Source organism: Gadus morhua, chromosome 4 (assembly GCF_902167405.1).
Source record: "Gadus morhua chromosome 4, gadMor3.0, whole genome shotgun sequence".
NCBI classification, from domain to species: domain Eukaryota; kingdom Metazoa; phylum Chordata; class Actinopteri; order Gadiformes; family Gadidae; genus Gadus; species Gadus morhua.
The window spans coordinates 16400910-16415063 of record NC_044051.1 but is presented as its reverse complement, the minus strand read 5'-3'; the positions used below and the strand labels follow the sequence as shown (position 1 = coordinate 16415063).

The 14154-nt window shown below is 49.9% G+C and overlaps 1 protein-coding gene across 2 annotated transcripts in view; it reads left to right on the top strand.

Annotated features, from left to right (window-relative positions):
- rai14 (retinoic acid induced 14) overlaps window positions 1–13827 on the top strand; it is a 38693-nt gene extending 24866 nt beyond the window's left edge. Inside the window, exons 8-20 of one of the 2 annotated variants that reach the window (XM_030353854.1) lie at window positions 3124–3230; window positions 3814–3998; window positions 4626–4651; window positions 5073–5159; window positions 5625–5714; window positions 6305–6448; window positions 7255–8028; window positions 8651–9222; window positions 10282–10450; window positions 11293–11460; window positions 11812–11979; window positions 12098–12163; window positions 12505–13827. In XM_030353854.1, coding sequence (XP_030209714.1) covers window positions 3124–3230; window positions 3814–3998; window positions 4626–4651; window positions 5073–5159; window positions 5625–5714; window positions 6305–6448; window positions 7255–8028; window positions 8651–9222; window positions 10282–10450; window positions 11293–11460; window positions 11812–11979; window positions 12098–12163; window positions 12505–12591 — 2643 coding nt within the window. In that variant the 3' untranslated portion in view covers window positions 12592–13827. The remainder of the gene's footprint in view (window positions 1–3123; window positions 3231–3813; window positions 3999–4625; window positions 4652–5072; window positions 5160–5624; window positions 5715–6304; window positions 6449–7254; window positions 8029–8650; window positions 9223–10281; window positions 10451–11292; window positions 11461–11811; window positions 11980–12097; window positions 12164–12504) is intronic. The other variant, XM_030353855.1, reaches the window with a different exon arrangement.
- Window positions 13828–14154: the final 327 nt, after the last annotated feature.

Sequence of the window (14154 nt, the reverse complement as noted above, 5' to 3'; positions counted from 1 at the left end):
ACGCCCGCCACGCACGCACACACACACACACACACACACACACACACACACACACACACACACACACACACACACACACACACACACACACACACACACACACACACACACACACACACACCCAGTGTCCTCAGTGTGTAAAGTGAGGTTGTGCAGAATGTTACGTGTTCCTCCATTAAACAAAAATGCAGTTGTCCTCGTATTTGCATTTTATCAACACGAGGAGGGGAGGTGAGGAATGCCTCACTGCGCTCCAGATTGTAGAGTCCAGACTCACAGACACGCTGTGATACTGAAACGCTTTAGGGGAGCCATGGAAGGAACATCGGATGTTTTAAATCATGTTTCAACTCCATGACTGCGGGTTGACCATTGACCAAGATCTGCTTCTGCGTGTGTGTTTGTGTTTGTGTGTGTGTGTGTGTGTGTGTGTGTGTATGTGTGTGTGTGTGCGTGTCTGCGTGTGTCTCTGTGGGTGTGTGTGTGTGCATGTGAATGCGACATCTGTGCTATAGAATGACCACTTCTCTCCACACAATCTGTTGTGCACGTGTGACTGTGCATGCGTGTGTGAGCGCATGTATGTGTGAATATAACATCTGTGCTATAGAATGACATTTTTTCCACACAAAATGGGAATACATATTTGTGTGTGTGTGTGTGCGGGTGCGAGAGAGGGTTCATATGCAGCACGGTGCAAGCTGATATCTGGGTACACACCCGGGCAGTGGTTCGGCTGGCTGGAGTGCCGGCGGTTAGTTGACATGTCGATAGAGAACCGCAGAAAACATCTGGAACGCATTTCCCCAACATCCAGCCTGTATAGTCTGTAGTCTGCAGTCTGAACACTATAGTCTATAGACTATAGTCTATTATCTATATTCTGTAGTCTATAATACATAGTAAATGCTATGTTGTCTGTAGTCTATAGTTTATAGTCTATTATCTATATTCTGTAGTCTATAGTATATGGGCTGTAGTCTGTAGTCTATAGTCCATACTATAGACTACAGACCATTTACTATATACTATAGACTCTATAGTATATAGTATATGGTTTGTGGTCTGTATTCTATCGTCTATAGTAAATGATCTGTAGTCTGTAGTGACCTATAGCCTATAGTGTATAGTCTGTAGTCTACAGTACATAGTACATTTTCTGGAGTCTATAGTCTATAATATGAAGTCTATAGTATATGGTCTGTCTATAGTATATAGTATATGGTCTGTAGTCTTTAGTCTATAGTCTATCATCTATATTCTGTAGTCTAAAGTCTAGTATCTATATTCTGTAGTCAAAAGTCTAGTAGCTATATTCTGTAGTCTAAAGTCTATCATCTATATTCTGTAGTCTGTAGTCTATTATCTATATTCTTCAGTCTATAGTCTATTATCTATAGTCTAAAGTCTGCAATCTATTGTCTATCATCTACAGACAGGAGGGTGAGGAGGAAAGGCCAGCTTCTCAGCACCAGGCGATCACGTCTGTAAAGCGTACTTGACTTAAGGAAACACAGACAGCCAAAGAGAAGAGAACGTTTGTGTCTCGACGGTATCTGGCCCATAATGGGATATCAAAAGCATTCATGATGTTGTTTTCCTTTTAAAGTGGTGCTTAAACTAAGGATTATTCCCAGACTACAGTCCATCGAGTGGGGACATGCTGTCCTTTAGTCATTATGGTTGAGTTTTTTCAAGATACTGAGAGTCATTAATCAAAGCTTAGTGTCTTTATTGTCTGTTTTTGTGCCATGATTTAAGTGAGAATACACAGCTGGGTCGTATTTTAACAATTCATATGAAGCAACAGAATCCAACCAACACCCATCCTGAATGCTAGTCCACTACAATAATCCTGCTGAAACCCTTCAGTGGTCCGACCGTCCGTCCACACCGTGATCCATCACCCTCTCAGAGCCTCTCCCCCTGTGGAGAAGTTCAGCGAGAGGATTCGGTTCCAACAAGGTTTAGTTATGCAAACAACCCAGGAAGAAAGTAAAAGGAGAAAACTCTTTCAGGGTCCGAGCTCTCGCAGAGAGCGAGCGGCCCTCTGCGGGCCGGGGCTGCTGAAGTCTTCCCCAGCGGTCCCCCCAGACCACAACATGGCCCTGCACCGCCAGACCCGCGGCCTGCCCAGCCATGTCGTATAAAAGCCTAAGCCGCGCTGACATGTTTTACTGGGGCGCTCGGGCCACTTTGAACGTTTACGACGGTGGTGTTGGTTTGAAAAGGAGCCGGCGTACAGGACGAAGAACCGTGCATGGGAAACACTGGGAGAAGTGACGCAGGGTCCATTCCTGGGACATCTTAACTTGATTTATTTAGCCGAATGGCTGTAATTGTTTTCATTCGTCTCTCAGCGTTTATTATCCACTCGTTGCTTAATGACACAACTCGAGACTGACACGCATATCCTGTTTTTCTGGGCACCCGTCTGTTCTGTGGACGTGGACGCCTGCTTCCTTATGTGTGTGCAGTCTGAGTTCTATGACCACACAGGGACATTGCCCTGCTACTGCAGCCATCATTGGTCCGTCTGTCACATTGACCTGCAAGACCTGTGTGTGAGAGGGTTGTTTCCTGTGTGTGTGTGTGTGTGTGTGTGTGTGCGTGTGTGTTAGTGTGTGTGTGGGGGGAGGGTTGGAGAAGGGGTTTATGAGTGACAAGAGGAAGTGAGGAGTGTCAGGGGGTGAGTTTCTGAATGAGTGAGGCAAAGTGTGTGTGTGTGTGTGTGTGTGTGTGTGTGTGTGTGTGTGTGTGTGTGTGTGTGTGTGTGTGTGTGTGTGTGTGTGTGTCTGTGTGTGTGCGTGTGTGCCGTGTTTGTTAGTGTGAGGGGGGGGGGGGGGTTGTTGGAAATGGGTTTGTGAGTGAGAAGAGGAAGTGAGGGGTGTCAGGGGGAGAGTTTCTGAATTCTGAATGAGTGAGGTAAAGTGTGTGTGTGTGTGTACCGACCCAGTTGGTATTAGATGACCCTGTTGTTTTCCATAGCATTCATTCCGTTTTATTGTGGGACAAAAACCGCCCCCCAAAGACAGACTTCCCAACTCCCTGTCACACTGAATGTGTGTGATCCCAGTCCTACGTCCTGACGTGTTAATGTGTGTCCCCCCCCCCGCCCCACAGGACGGCTTCAGCCCGCTGCTGTTATCAGCCCAACACGGCCACACCGAGGCCTGCGCCGCTCTGCTAGACTGCAGCGCTGACATCACTGCATCGGATAACAACGGCAGGTATGATATGAAGCCAATCCAAGCCAATTCAAACACGCCCACACCCACAGGCAGGCACCACCTATAGGCCCGGATCCCTCCCCACACAAGCATTCACACGGTGACTACCCAGCCACTTAGCAGGCACCACTGTTCCCAAAGCCACTCAAAAGTCCCTTACATCCATACTATGATGGAGCACACAATGGTAGAGATTCTGCTCAGGGAGGCCAACGGCCCGGCTGCAGACATCTGGGATCGAACCTGGTACCTCTGGGCTTGGAGTCAAAACACCCCGACCACTGCGTTATCCTTCTACCCCTCCCTTCTCATACACACTTTATAGTAATGTCAATGCAGCAGTTATTGGCCAGAGAACAATGCAGATCACCAGCAAGGACAATAACATGTTGGCGAGTTCACTTGTTCTCTACCCTTGTGTTACTGTAGTGTTTGCTATTTTCTGATTATCGTGTTTGTGTGTCTGTGTGTGTTTTCTGTGTATGTATTGTGTGTATTGTGTGTGTGTGTGTGTGTGTGTGTGTGTGTGTGTGTGTGTGTGTGTGTGTGTGTGTGTGTGTGTGTGTGTGTGTCTCTCCTGCAGGACGGTGTTGATGCTAGCCAGCCAGAGCAGCGGGGGGGCGCTGGTGGACCTCCTGCTCAGCAGGGGGGCTGACCCGTGGGCCGTGGACTCCCAGGGCCACGACGTCCAGCACTACGCCCAGCTGGCCCCCAGCCCCGAGACCAGGGCCTGCCTCACCGCCGCCCTGCAGAGACACCAGGGACCAGGTGAGACACACACACATACATACACACATACATACATATATACATACATACATACACACACACACACACACACACACACACACACACACACACACACACACACACACACACACACACACACACACACACACACACACACACACACACACACTCACACACACACACACACACACACACACACACACACACACACACACACACACACACACACACACACACATACATGCATACATATACAAACACACACATACACACACACTATGCATGCATCCATGCATGCATGTATAACTGTATCTCTAGTAGGGATCAAATTTGACAGTTTCTGTCTTGCTGTGCTAATGGTTGAGTTACTGTATATTGTATTATAACTATGATAGAAGTGGCTTCATTTCGTGGTACAAGCTGGTATTACACCTATTAGGGGTTCAACACTGCCACCTTCAGGACATGTACTGTATGCAAGCTCTCGCTGTATTTTTGTTTCCACTTATGTGAATGTGGATCACATTCACATCACATCGCCATAAAAAGCCACACTCTTCCAAACTGTTGGAAATTGCATTAACGTCAAATATAAGCTTTCATTTTCGAATTATACAAAACTATTATTGTTGTTTTTATTCACAGAAACAAGATCTCCTAAAAGCCCCCAAGTAAGAAGCCTTCTTCTTCAGGATAACGTGACCACTAATGTTCCAGATGATTCTAGCAAGCAGGATCACAAATCTGCCATCAAAACTCTCATATCTCTTCTTCATTTAAATTGAAGTGTGTCTGTTGTAGTTACACTCACTCAATCGTTCAAATCCTATATATGTGTAGTTCAATATATGTTTATAAACATGTGTAATCAACTAAATATGTGTCATTAAAGGGAAACATAGTAGTAGGCTACACCATTTAATGTCTACAGGAAATCTCTTCAGATCAGCCTGAAAACACAACCACATTATTTTCCAACTTCAAGCATACCCTTCCTTCACTAACCACTACTAAAATACACTGCCTTCTCCTTTACCTTGACCTCCGTCCCCTTCCCCTGGTGTCCCCTCCTCCTCCTCTTCCTCCACTCAGCATGATCAAGTAGCTAAGCTAAGCGATGATCGGATCACAACGCCCAAAAAGCGAAAGGCCCCTCCGCCTCCCGTTAGCTCACGGCAGGTAAACCTTAACGCTTCACCCGTTCACACGCTCACCCACCACACTTGGCACCCTGTCCGTCCTAGGTGTGTGTCTGCACCAGCTGTTTGTGTGCATGTGTGGGTGGTGTGCGGGCCAAGTGTGCATCTGTGTGTGTGTGTGGGGGGGGGGTGGTCTGTGTATGTGTGTGTTTGGGGGGGTTGGGAGGTCTGTGTGTGTGTGTGTGTGTGTGTGTGGGGGGGGGGGGGTGGTCTGTGTGTGTCTGCGGGGGGGAGGGGGTCTGTGTGTGTGTGTGTGTGTGTGTGTGTGTCTGTCATTCTCTACCGTGATGTTTCATTTCCTTCGATACTTGTCTTTGATACTCTCAAACTAACCCTGGAGATGTATTGTGGTCCAATTGTTTACTCTTGGTTCTTATTAAGTAATCAAACACAACTAACTATCCAAAGTGAACTTCCCTCCGTAACTTTGATTCTATCTCTGAAGAACTCTGAGACTTCCGCCCCCTCGTCTCCCTTCGTCACCATATCTCCCGGGCCCAGCCAGGGAGACGGCGGCCAGCAGTTCCCCGACAAGGTAACCCCTCTCGATCGCTGTTGGGAGTTGGCTTCCCACAGTGGGGGGGGGTACTGCAGCACATGCGCCCCGTGTGTCCCGCACATACATGTGTTCCAGGGTTCATTTCTGACGTGTATGTTGCAGCAAGGCCCCGATGACCTCAACCCCTCTGCATTCCTCCCTTCTCTCCCCCGTCGGCTGGTCCGTCCCTCTTTCTCCTCCTCCTCTAATTGCTATGCTCCTCTCACGTCCTCCCATTGCTACCCCTGTCACCCTTCATCTCCTACACTGCCCCTCCTACTCCCCTCCCACCTCTCCTGCCCTTATCAACACACCTCTCCTCTCCTTCCCTCCTCCCCTACCCCCCCCCCCCCCCCCCCCCTCTCACCCCCCCACACATAACTCTCTCCCCTCCCCTCTACAACATACCCCTGCTCTCTCTCTGTCTCTCTCTCTCTGTTCTCTGTCTCTCTCTCTCTCTCTCTGTCTCTCTCTCTCTCTCTGTTCTCTGTCTCTCTCTCTCTCTCTCTGTCTCTCTCTCTCTCTCTCTCTGTCTCTCTCTCTCTCTGTTCTCTGTCTCTCTGTCTCTCTCTCTGTCTCCTTCTCAGGAGGAGGAAGAGGACGCATCTCTGAAGGAGCAGGTGGAGAAGCTGCAGGAGGAGAGGAGCCTGCTGCTGGAGACCATCGAGGACCTGAAGAACGTGGTGGAGCACGCCGTTCCCGTGGCGACCGACCCCGGGCGGGGCGAGCAGGTGAGCCAAAGCAAACACGGCGGTCGTGTCGGTATGTTCATCACACCGTGGTCACACACGGTGTGTTTTACAATGACCGTTGGCCCCGGGCCAAAGGAAGAGAGGGCCAAGGTCCACGGTGGGAACACCCCAGGAACAACGGGTTGGGATCAGTGGCAGTGTGGTGTGTGATGTAATCATTAACCGCTAGAAACCACAGGGATACTGGAGAGATTCACACAGTAAAAAAAACAAGGTTTCAGTCGAAATACATTCATGTGATTCTGCTCTTATTGGTGAAACAAACATAGGAGACTGTAAATAGATGGCTGTCCTGGCCTCTGTTGGCGTCTGATCAAATCTGCAGAAAAAGGAAGAACTAAAGAACAAAAACCGTCTCCCCTCCTGCCCTTTGTGTTCAGCTTTGGCGGCTCAAAGCTACCTGGGCTGTTTAGAAAACCTCCCAAGACACGGCTGGGTGTTCAACAGCCATTGAACTCAGCCACCATTTGCATTCTTGGCAGATGCTTAGCCTTCTCTTAGACCTGTCACGACTCGCTTTGTTGTTCAGCAGGTAGAGAGGGGTCCCAATCACCTCTTTTAGGCCCCTGTGTGTGTGTGTGTGTGTGTGTGTGTGTGTGTGTGTGTGTGTGTGTGTGTGTGTGTGTGTGTGTGTGTGTGTGTGTGTGTGTGTGTGTGTGTGTGCGTGTGTGCGTGTACATGTACATGTGAAAACGTGAGCAGTCATACGTGTGTATGTGTTGCACACGCATGCCGCAGAGACCCATCCCACTCAAACCCCCTTCTCTATCCCGTGGGTTTTCTAGAAACGTCCGTCCTTCCCAGCAGCGGAGGCCCTGACCGAAAGCGGCCGCCCGGGGAGCATGACCTCCAACGCCTCCTTCCACTCCACCCAGGACATGGACACGGAGACCCCGGACCCGTCGTACGCCCGGCCCCCGGTCCTGGAGGGCCAGGACGCGGGGGTCCCCGAACCGGGGGACGGCGTCGCAGCGATGGAACAGGGTGGAGGAGGAGGAGGAGGAGGAGGAGGAGGGGGCCAGGAGGAGGAGATCGGACTGCTGAGGCAGGCCCTGGAGGGCGTTCAGACCAAGCTGCTGGAAACGCGCAAGGAGAACCGCTCGCTGCAGGCCCAGCTGAAGCCGGGCGGGGCGGCGGGGTCGGAGCGCAGCCGGGAGAGGGAGAGGAGCCGGGAGGAGGACCTGCTGGAGAGCCTGGCCGAGCTGCAGGCCAAGCTCACCGAGTCCCAGGAGAGGTTCCACCGCGCCATGGAGGAGATGGAGGAGATGAGAACGCAAGGAGGAGGAGGAGGAGAGAGAGAAGGTGACATGATGATTGACAGACAGGAAGACCAGAGGCGGAGAATGTCACTGGAACAGGAAGTGCAGCAGCTGAAGTCCCACCTCGCCCAGTCAGTGAGCGAGCAGGAGAGGGCGGGACAGCGGGTCAGACAGCTGGAGGAGGTGCTGAGGACCAACATGGAGGAGCAGGCCAGCGGGAAATGGGAAGAGCAGGAAAGGAGGCGCGTGCACATGGAGGAGTTGTACAAGGAGGCGCGGGAGGAGATCAGAATGCTCCAGGTAAACACAAAAGAAGAATGCATGTTGGCCCGGTAGGAAAAGTGAAAAATGACTTCAAACATAGCGACTTCAGGAAACTGCTAAAGGGGATTTGTCACGCTTCACTATTTTCCAATATAAGGGAGCGTTGCTCGATACGCCTCTTGTGAAAACAGTAAGATGAGCAACATCAACTCTGTTCCCGCCGCAAAATTGCATAAAAGTTAGCCAGTAGCATGCCCGTAGAAAGCTATGAGTCCGGACCTCTGTGATTATTTATCAGAGATAAAAAAATAATTTGTACACAAAATCAGCGGTTGAGAACTGCTAAATTCAGTTGAGACTTGTTGACCTCACTATTTTTTATACCCTAGCTATGGCCCCGGCCAGGACTGGTCTTTTTTTAAGTATACCATACCTCATACCATGGCAAGCGCAGACAACTCAAAACAAATATTCTCACAGAATATTTATATCATGGCACGCACTAATCGCTGACTCTACGCTTGTCCATTTCTTACACAGCACTCAAATAATAGCTCTGAAATCTCACCCGAACACCTTTTATATTGTGCACATTTCAATCAAATTCCCTTTTCCCCCCGTATCATTTCCAACCCGCTATCCCGGCCGCTGCCTGCAGGAGGCGCTGCGGGGCACGGTGCCCGTGGAGGAGGCCGCCAAGGACTTTGAGCAGATGAAGGCGGAGATGAGCCAGGTGATCGCCGGCCTGCAGTGCCGCCTGCTGGAGCTGTCGCACGCCTACAGCGACACCAAGAGCCAGCTCAGCACCGCCCAGAAACAGCTGGAGGACTCCTCCACCACCGCGAGCACCACCTCCCCCACAACCTCCCCTTCATCTGAACAGCAACAGCAACAACAACAACAACAGCAACAGCAACAGCAACAGCAACTACAACAGCAACAATTACAGCTAGAGCAGCAGCAGCAGCAGCTGCAGGTGTTAACCAGCAGAGTACAGGAGCTGCAGGCTGCGTTGGAGGAGACGGAGAAGAGGCTGTCTGCGGCCAAGCAGGACTCGGCGGCGCTGACGCAGGAGGCAGAGGTCCAGGCCCAGAGGTCCGTCTCCCTGGACGACCACTCCCGGGTTGTCTCGTCGCTAGGCAGCGCCATCAAGGAGCTGGAGAGCCAATCGGAGGGCCTGAGAGAGGAGCTGTCCCAGAAGAAGTTGCAGGTGGATGCCCTGCAGAACAGGTGTGTTGAGAGAGAACAACTATTATTCACTTCAGTATCTTCTGAAACTGTTCCCTGCACTCGGACGCGAGCTACTCATCTGGGTTTCCATTCAGCAACACATTGTGAGACATCACAAGGGGCCTCTGTTCGTCTGTCTTCGACCACTGCTTTGCCATCTACCACACCAGCGATCGTACAGGAAAAAACGTACCGAAAACTGATATTTTTTCTTTACAAGCGCCTTAATGTACAAAAGATGTTCCGCAAAGCTACATATTGGAGCGTTTTTTTTGTATTCCTAGCAGGAGCCAACATCTTTATATAATCGTAACACGTCGGGCAATCACGTGTTCGTACGAGCGGGGGGAAAGAGATGCTGGTGCATTAACAGCTCAACCATCAAGTCCCCCTGTTGGCCCCTTCTCTCTCTCTCGCTCTCTCTCTCTGGCTCTCTGGCTCTCTCTTTCGCTCTCTCCCTCTGCGCTCGTCCACATGTGGAAGCACAGACGTGATTACGGCCTGTGGGTCCGTTCTGACAGGGCGGCCCGCTGTGGTCGGGCCCAATATGTTTGATATTAGGCCCAATATGTACATGTGTGTGTGTGTGCGTAGCGTACAGAGATAGGTTTGGCTCCTCGTAATCCGTGCACATTAATCATCTACACGGCTGGATGTGTCGTTGGAAACCATACTTTCCCATGGGGCGAATGTTCCTTTATACTGTCGCCACAGTAATCATGTTGAATGTGCTTTAGGCAGAAGCTGGTGCTGTTCCAGTAGAACAAGGATCTGCCAACGCTCGTCTCCTTAGACAGACTCACAGCTTTGGTTATTCTGTGATTATTATTTTTAGTTGTATTGTTTGTAATGTGTAAATCTACACTATAAACGTTTTGCCTGCAACAAGTAGACTCCCCCACCAGACACACACACACACACACACACGCACACACACACACACTCCCCCATACATGGATTTAAAGAGACTAAAGATTTACTGGAAGCATGACACACAGCTGACCCGTCATAGGCCCGCGTCACATGCCGATCCTTCCCTTGTCCTTCCTCCACCACCAGGCTGTCCGCAGAGAAGGAGCTCGCCCCCGAGGACTCGGTCCCCCGGCTGCAACACGAGGCCACGCGGCAGGGCCTGGAGGGCGAGGTGGGCCGCCTGACGCAGCTCCTCCAGGGGGCCCTCAGGAAGCAGGACGAGATGGCCTTGGAGGCTGCCGCCGTCTGGCAGGAGGTAAGGGGGAGGAGGAGGAGGAGGAGGAGGAGGTGGTGAAGGAGGAAGAGGCGGAGGAGGAGGAGGAGGAGGATATTGCGGTGGAGGAGGAAGAGGCGAAGGTAGGACGAGGTAGACGGGGTGGAGCAGGTAGAGGGGTTGCGGGAGGAAGAGGAGGAGGAGGAGGTGGTGCTGGAGGAGGTGGTGGAAGATAAAGCGGTGAAGCCGGAGGAGGTGGTGGGGGAGCAAGAGGTGGAGCTGAGGAGGATGACTCAGATCTTTTCATAGAATCCTCCTATTCAGTAAACCACCGATGACAGCCCATGCTATGAAACACTGTTGCCTAACAACTGACACTGCGTGACTTTCTCAGAGAGGCTCTATTCAACACGTTGTGGGTTGTGATTATGTTCATCTTCATCCAAATGGAGACGGAATGTTTTCAATGGAGAGAAAGCGACTGGGATGTGAAGTTGGGGGAGAGGAGAAGTGGCTGGCAGACGGAGGTCATGAGGAAGGAACAGATACCGTATACCATAAAGCTTAATACCTTACTTCCATGTCATCCCAATGTCGTGTCAATATAAAACTAGTGCAGCATAAGCACTATACTTCACATTCAGTCGCTCCCATACTTTCCCCTAACCTGTTTGAACACTTTACACTTACACTTTAAACTTACGCTTTACACCTTTTGTGAGCTATTGATGCTACTTATTTGTACATATTTTAATTTTTACTTATTTTGTATTGTTGCTGCTATGTGACTTTGGAAAAAACCAACCCTAAGATGTTGCTCTTGTGTACTGTGATCAATAAGAGGATTGAACAAGGTTCTGATTCTCACTCCCCCCCCCCCCCAGGTGCGGGAGAGCCGGGCAGAGCGGGAGGCGCTGACGGAGGAGGTGGCGTCCCGGGACAAGGAGAACCTGGGGCTGGGCTCCAGGCTGGCGGAGGCCCAGGACGGCGTGGCCCAGCTGAAGCAGCTGGTGGAGAACCACCAGTGCTCCGAGAGGGAGAAGAACAAACGGGTGGGTGGATGGGCGGGCGGGCGGGCGCCGCCAGCAGGACGCACCCGGGCCCCCTGCTCTGGTGCCTGGCGGGGGTGGGGACTGTTGTCGTGGTAACGGCGGACCCCCTGGTTCAGTGAGACCTGAAGTGGGCGTCGATGGACAGATCTCCTCTCAGCCCTGCTGGGAATAACGTTATAAATAGCAGTTGTGTCACATCTTGTTCTTGTTTTTTTTGGTCATGCGTGACTCAATATGCAGAGGGTTGTGTTCGTTTTTTTAACTTCTTTACTTGAAGTGTTGTTGTCTATACAGCACTGAACACAACTGCTTGCATGGATAGCTAATAGTATTGTTATTTTTTTATTCCAGATTGATGACCTGTCACGGGAAGTAGGGAAGTTGAAGGACGCCTTGAACAGCCTATCACAGCTGTCCTACACCGCTAGTCCCGCCTCCAAGAGGTTGCAGCAAAACCAACAAAACCAACAGATGGAGATGTTGCAGCAGCAAATAAAACAGCTCCAGTACCAGCTAGCGGTAGGCAGAACTTCCTGAGCAGAGTTGTTGGTTAGGACAAACGACTCGGTTCATGACTTTTGCTTTTGGATTGGACAAAAACGACCAGTGATGAAACTATTCCCTGTGCTTTTCCTAGGAGTCCAAGAAGCAGCACAACGAGATTGTGTCAGTGTACAGGATGCATCTCCTTTATGCAGTTCAGGTACACACACACACTGCACATTTACATACACACGCATGCACACACGTACACACGTACACACACACAAGTACACACACACACACACTGCACGCACACGCCAAACACACACACACTGCGCACACACACAGACATACAAAAACCCAATTGTGCACACACCCACATACGCGCACCCACGCATGCATGCATGCATGCACACACACATACACATGTTTTTTCTTTTTAAATCAATTGGTCTGTTGAGAGTGTTTGAAGTGAAGTGGCGAGTTTCATCTGAAGCAGGTGCTGGATATACTGTGTATGTGGGTTCTGATTGACCCTGACTTGTGTTGGTGGCGGTGCAGGGCCAGATGGACGAGGACGTGCAGAAGGCCCTGAAGCAGATCCTGATGATGTGTAAGGTGCCAAACCCGGCCAGGGAGACCTGCTGAACCCACCCAGCACCCCAGACCATCCCCTCCGTGTTCTCACCCTAACTACAGCGTGACTTCAATCATATCCTCGTCATCGTCCATCACCCCATCCTCTTCACTTTGACCATCGTCCTCCAATCACGTCCTGGTCGGTCCCTGCACATTGCCCTGGCAACGAGGTCCGCCCACCATCACGCCGACCCCAAGGGTTCACAGGGTGTCTCCATGTGTTGCTCAGGCCACTCCTGACCCTCCACAACAAAGGCAACACAAATCCTCTTCAAACGTTACATGAACATGGCTTTGCACCGACATCAGTACTGCAGGAGCTTGCAGGTACACACTGCACCAGCATAGCACGGCATGAGACCGGCATGTTGGGGTTCACTGAGGCATGAGTGCTCCTCAAGACGTCCTCTCCACGTCTAGCCAACAGCGGGCGGTCAAACGAGACAGCACAGCCAATGCCAACATAAAGGATCGTCTCACTTTACACTAACGTTGTTTTCGTCTTATGTTTTTTTGTTACTGTGCTTGTCGAGTTCAAAGCCTCCAACCGAAATGCCATCTGTTTGATCCGACAGTGTTACTGGTCAAAGTGCTCAAAGTGGTCGTGTTCAATTGATGCAACCTAAATAATTGTAACGTCACCGATCAACATTGTACCCGAGTTGTATTTTCTGGCTGCATTTCTACCGACGAGTTGAGTACAGTGTTTCTACAGAATATTTTGGTATGAGCATAAGCAAGCATTTACATATGAATATATTAAAACACAAAACGTTGAGGTGTATTAGCATGTGTTTTTTCAATGTTATGGTTTTTCAACAAATGAACAATGAAGATATTTCCCTTGTATTGATTGTTGTTGTTGTGACATTTCTAGAAGTTGAGCAACACACTACAATGTTGCCTTTCCTCTCCTGCCTCACCCCTCCCTTGCCTTTTCCCTCTCATCAACTATTCTTGGTATTATAAGTTATCACTTTAGTGTTAGTTCTGACTGACATCACCGTGCACCCGTTCTTTTTGCCTTCTCCGTTTCTTTCTCGTGTTGGCCTGACAGTATTTGGCGAGATTCATACTTATTTACATTGGGTACATTTCGACTGATCTTCGCTAGTCGTCGTTGGCTTTCATTGTTCTCGAGAAAGAGGGTTAGTTGTTTTTCCTGTGTCTGCACTATTTCTCCGCCTTGTTTCTCTGGCTCTCACCGGTCTGAATAAATAACGATGGGAAACGTTTTGAATTGAACCGCAGTGTTTGATTTTCTTTGGTCCTGTCGTGCATCTTTTATTCTGCCTGTTTGCCGCGTATCAATTTATATCTGTTGAGGTAAGCCTATTCTAAGTAGCTTTCTCACTCCTGTCTTGCCACTATAGATATTACCATTTGGTTAATTGAATTAACAGGTCTCTGAAGCAGATGATGGACTGAATCTGAATAAATGCATCTTGCTTGTGGATGCAGAGTTATTTGTTGTGTGTTACACGACCAGCATTACTCAGAGAAAAGGATGTCTATCGTCATTTTATGTCTGCGTTCTCGGGTGTTATTTTTTTAGAGCAACTTGCTGCAGAC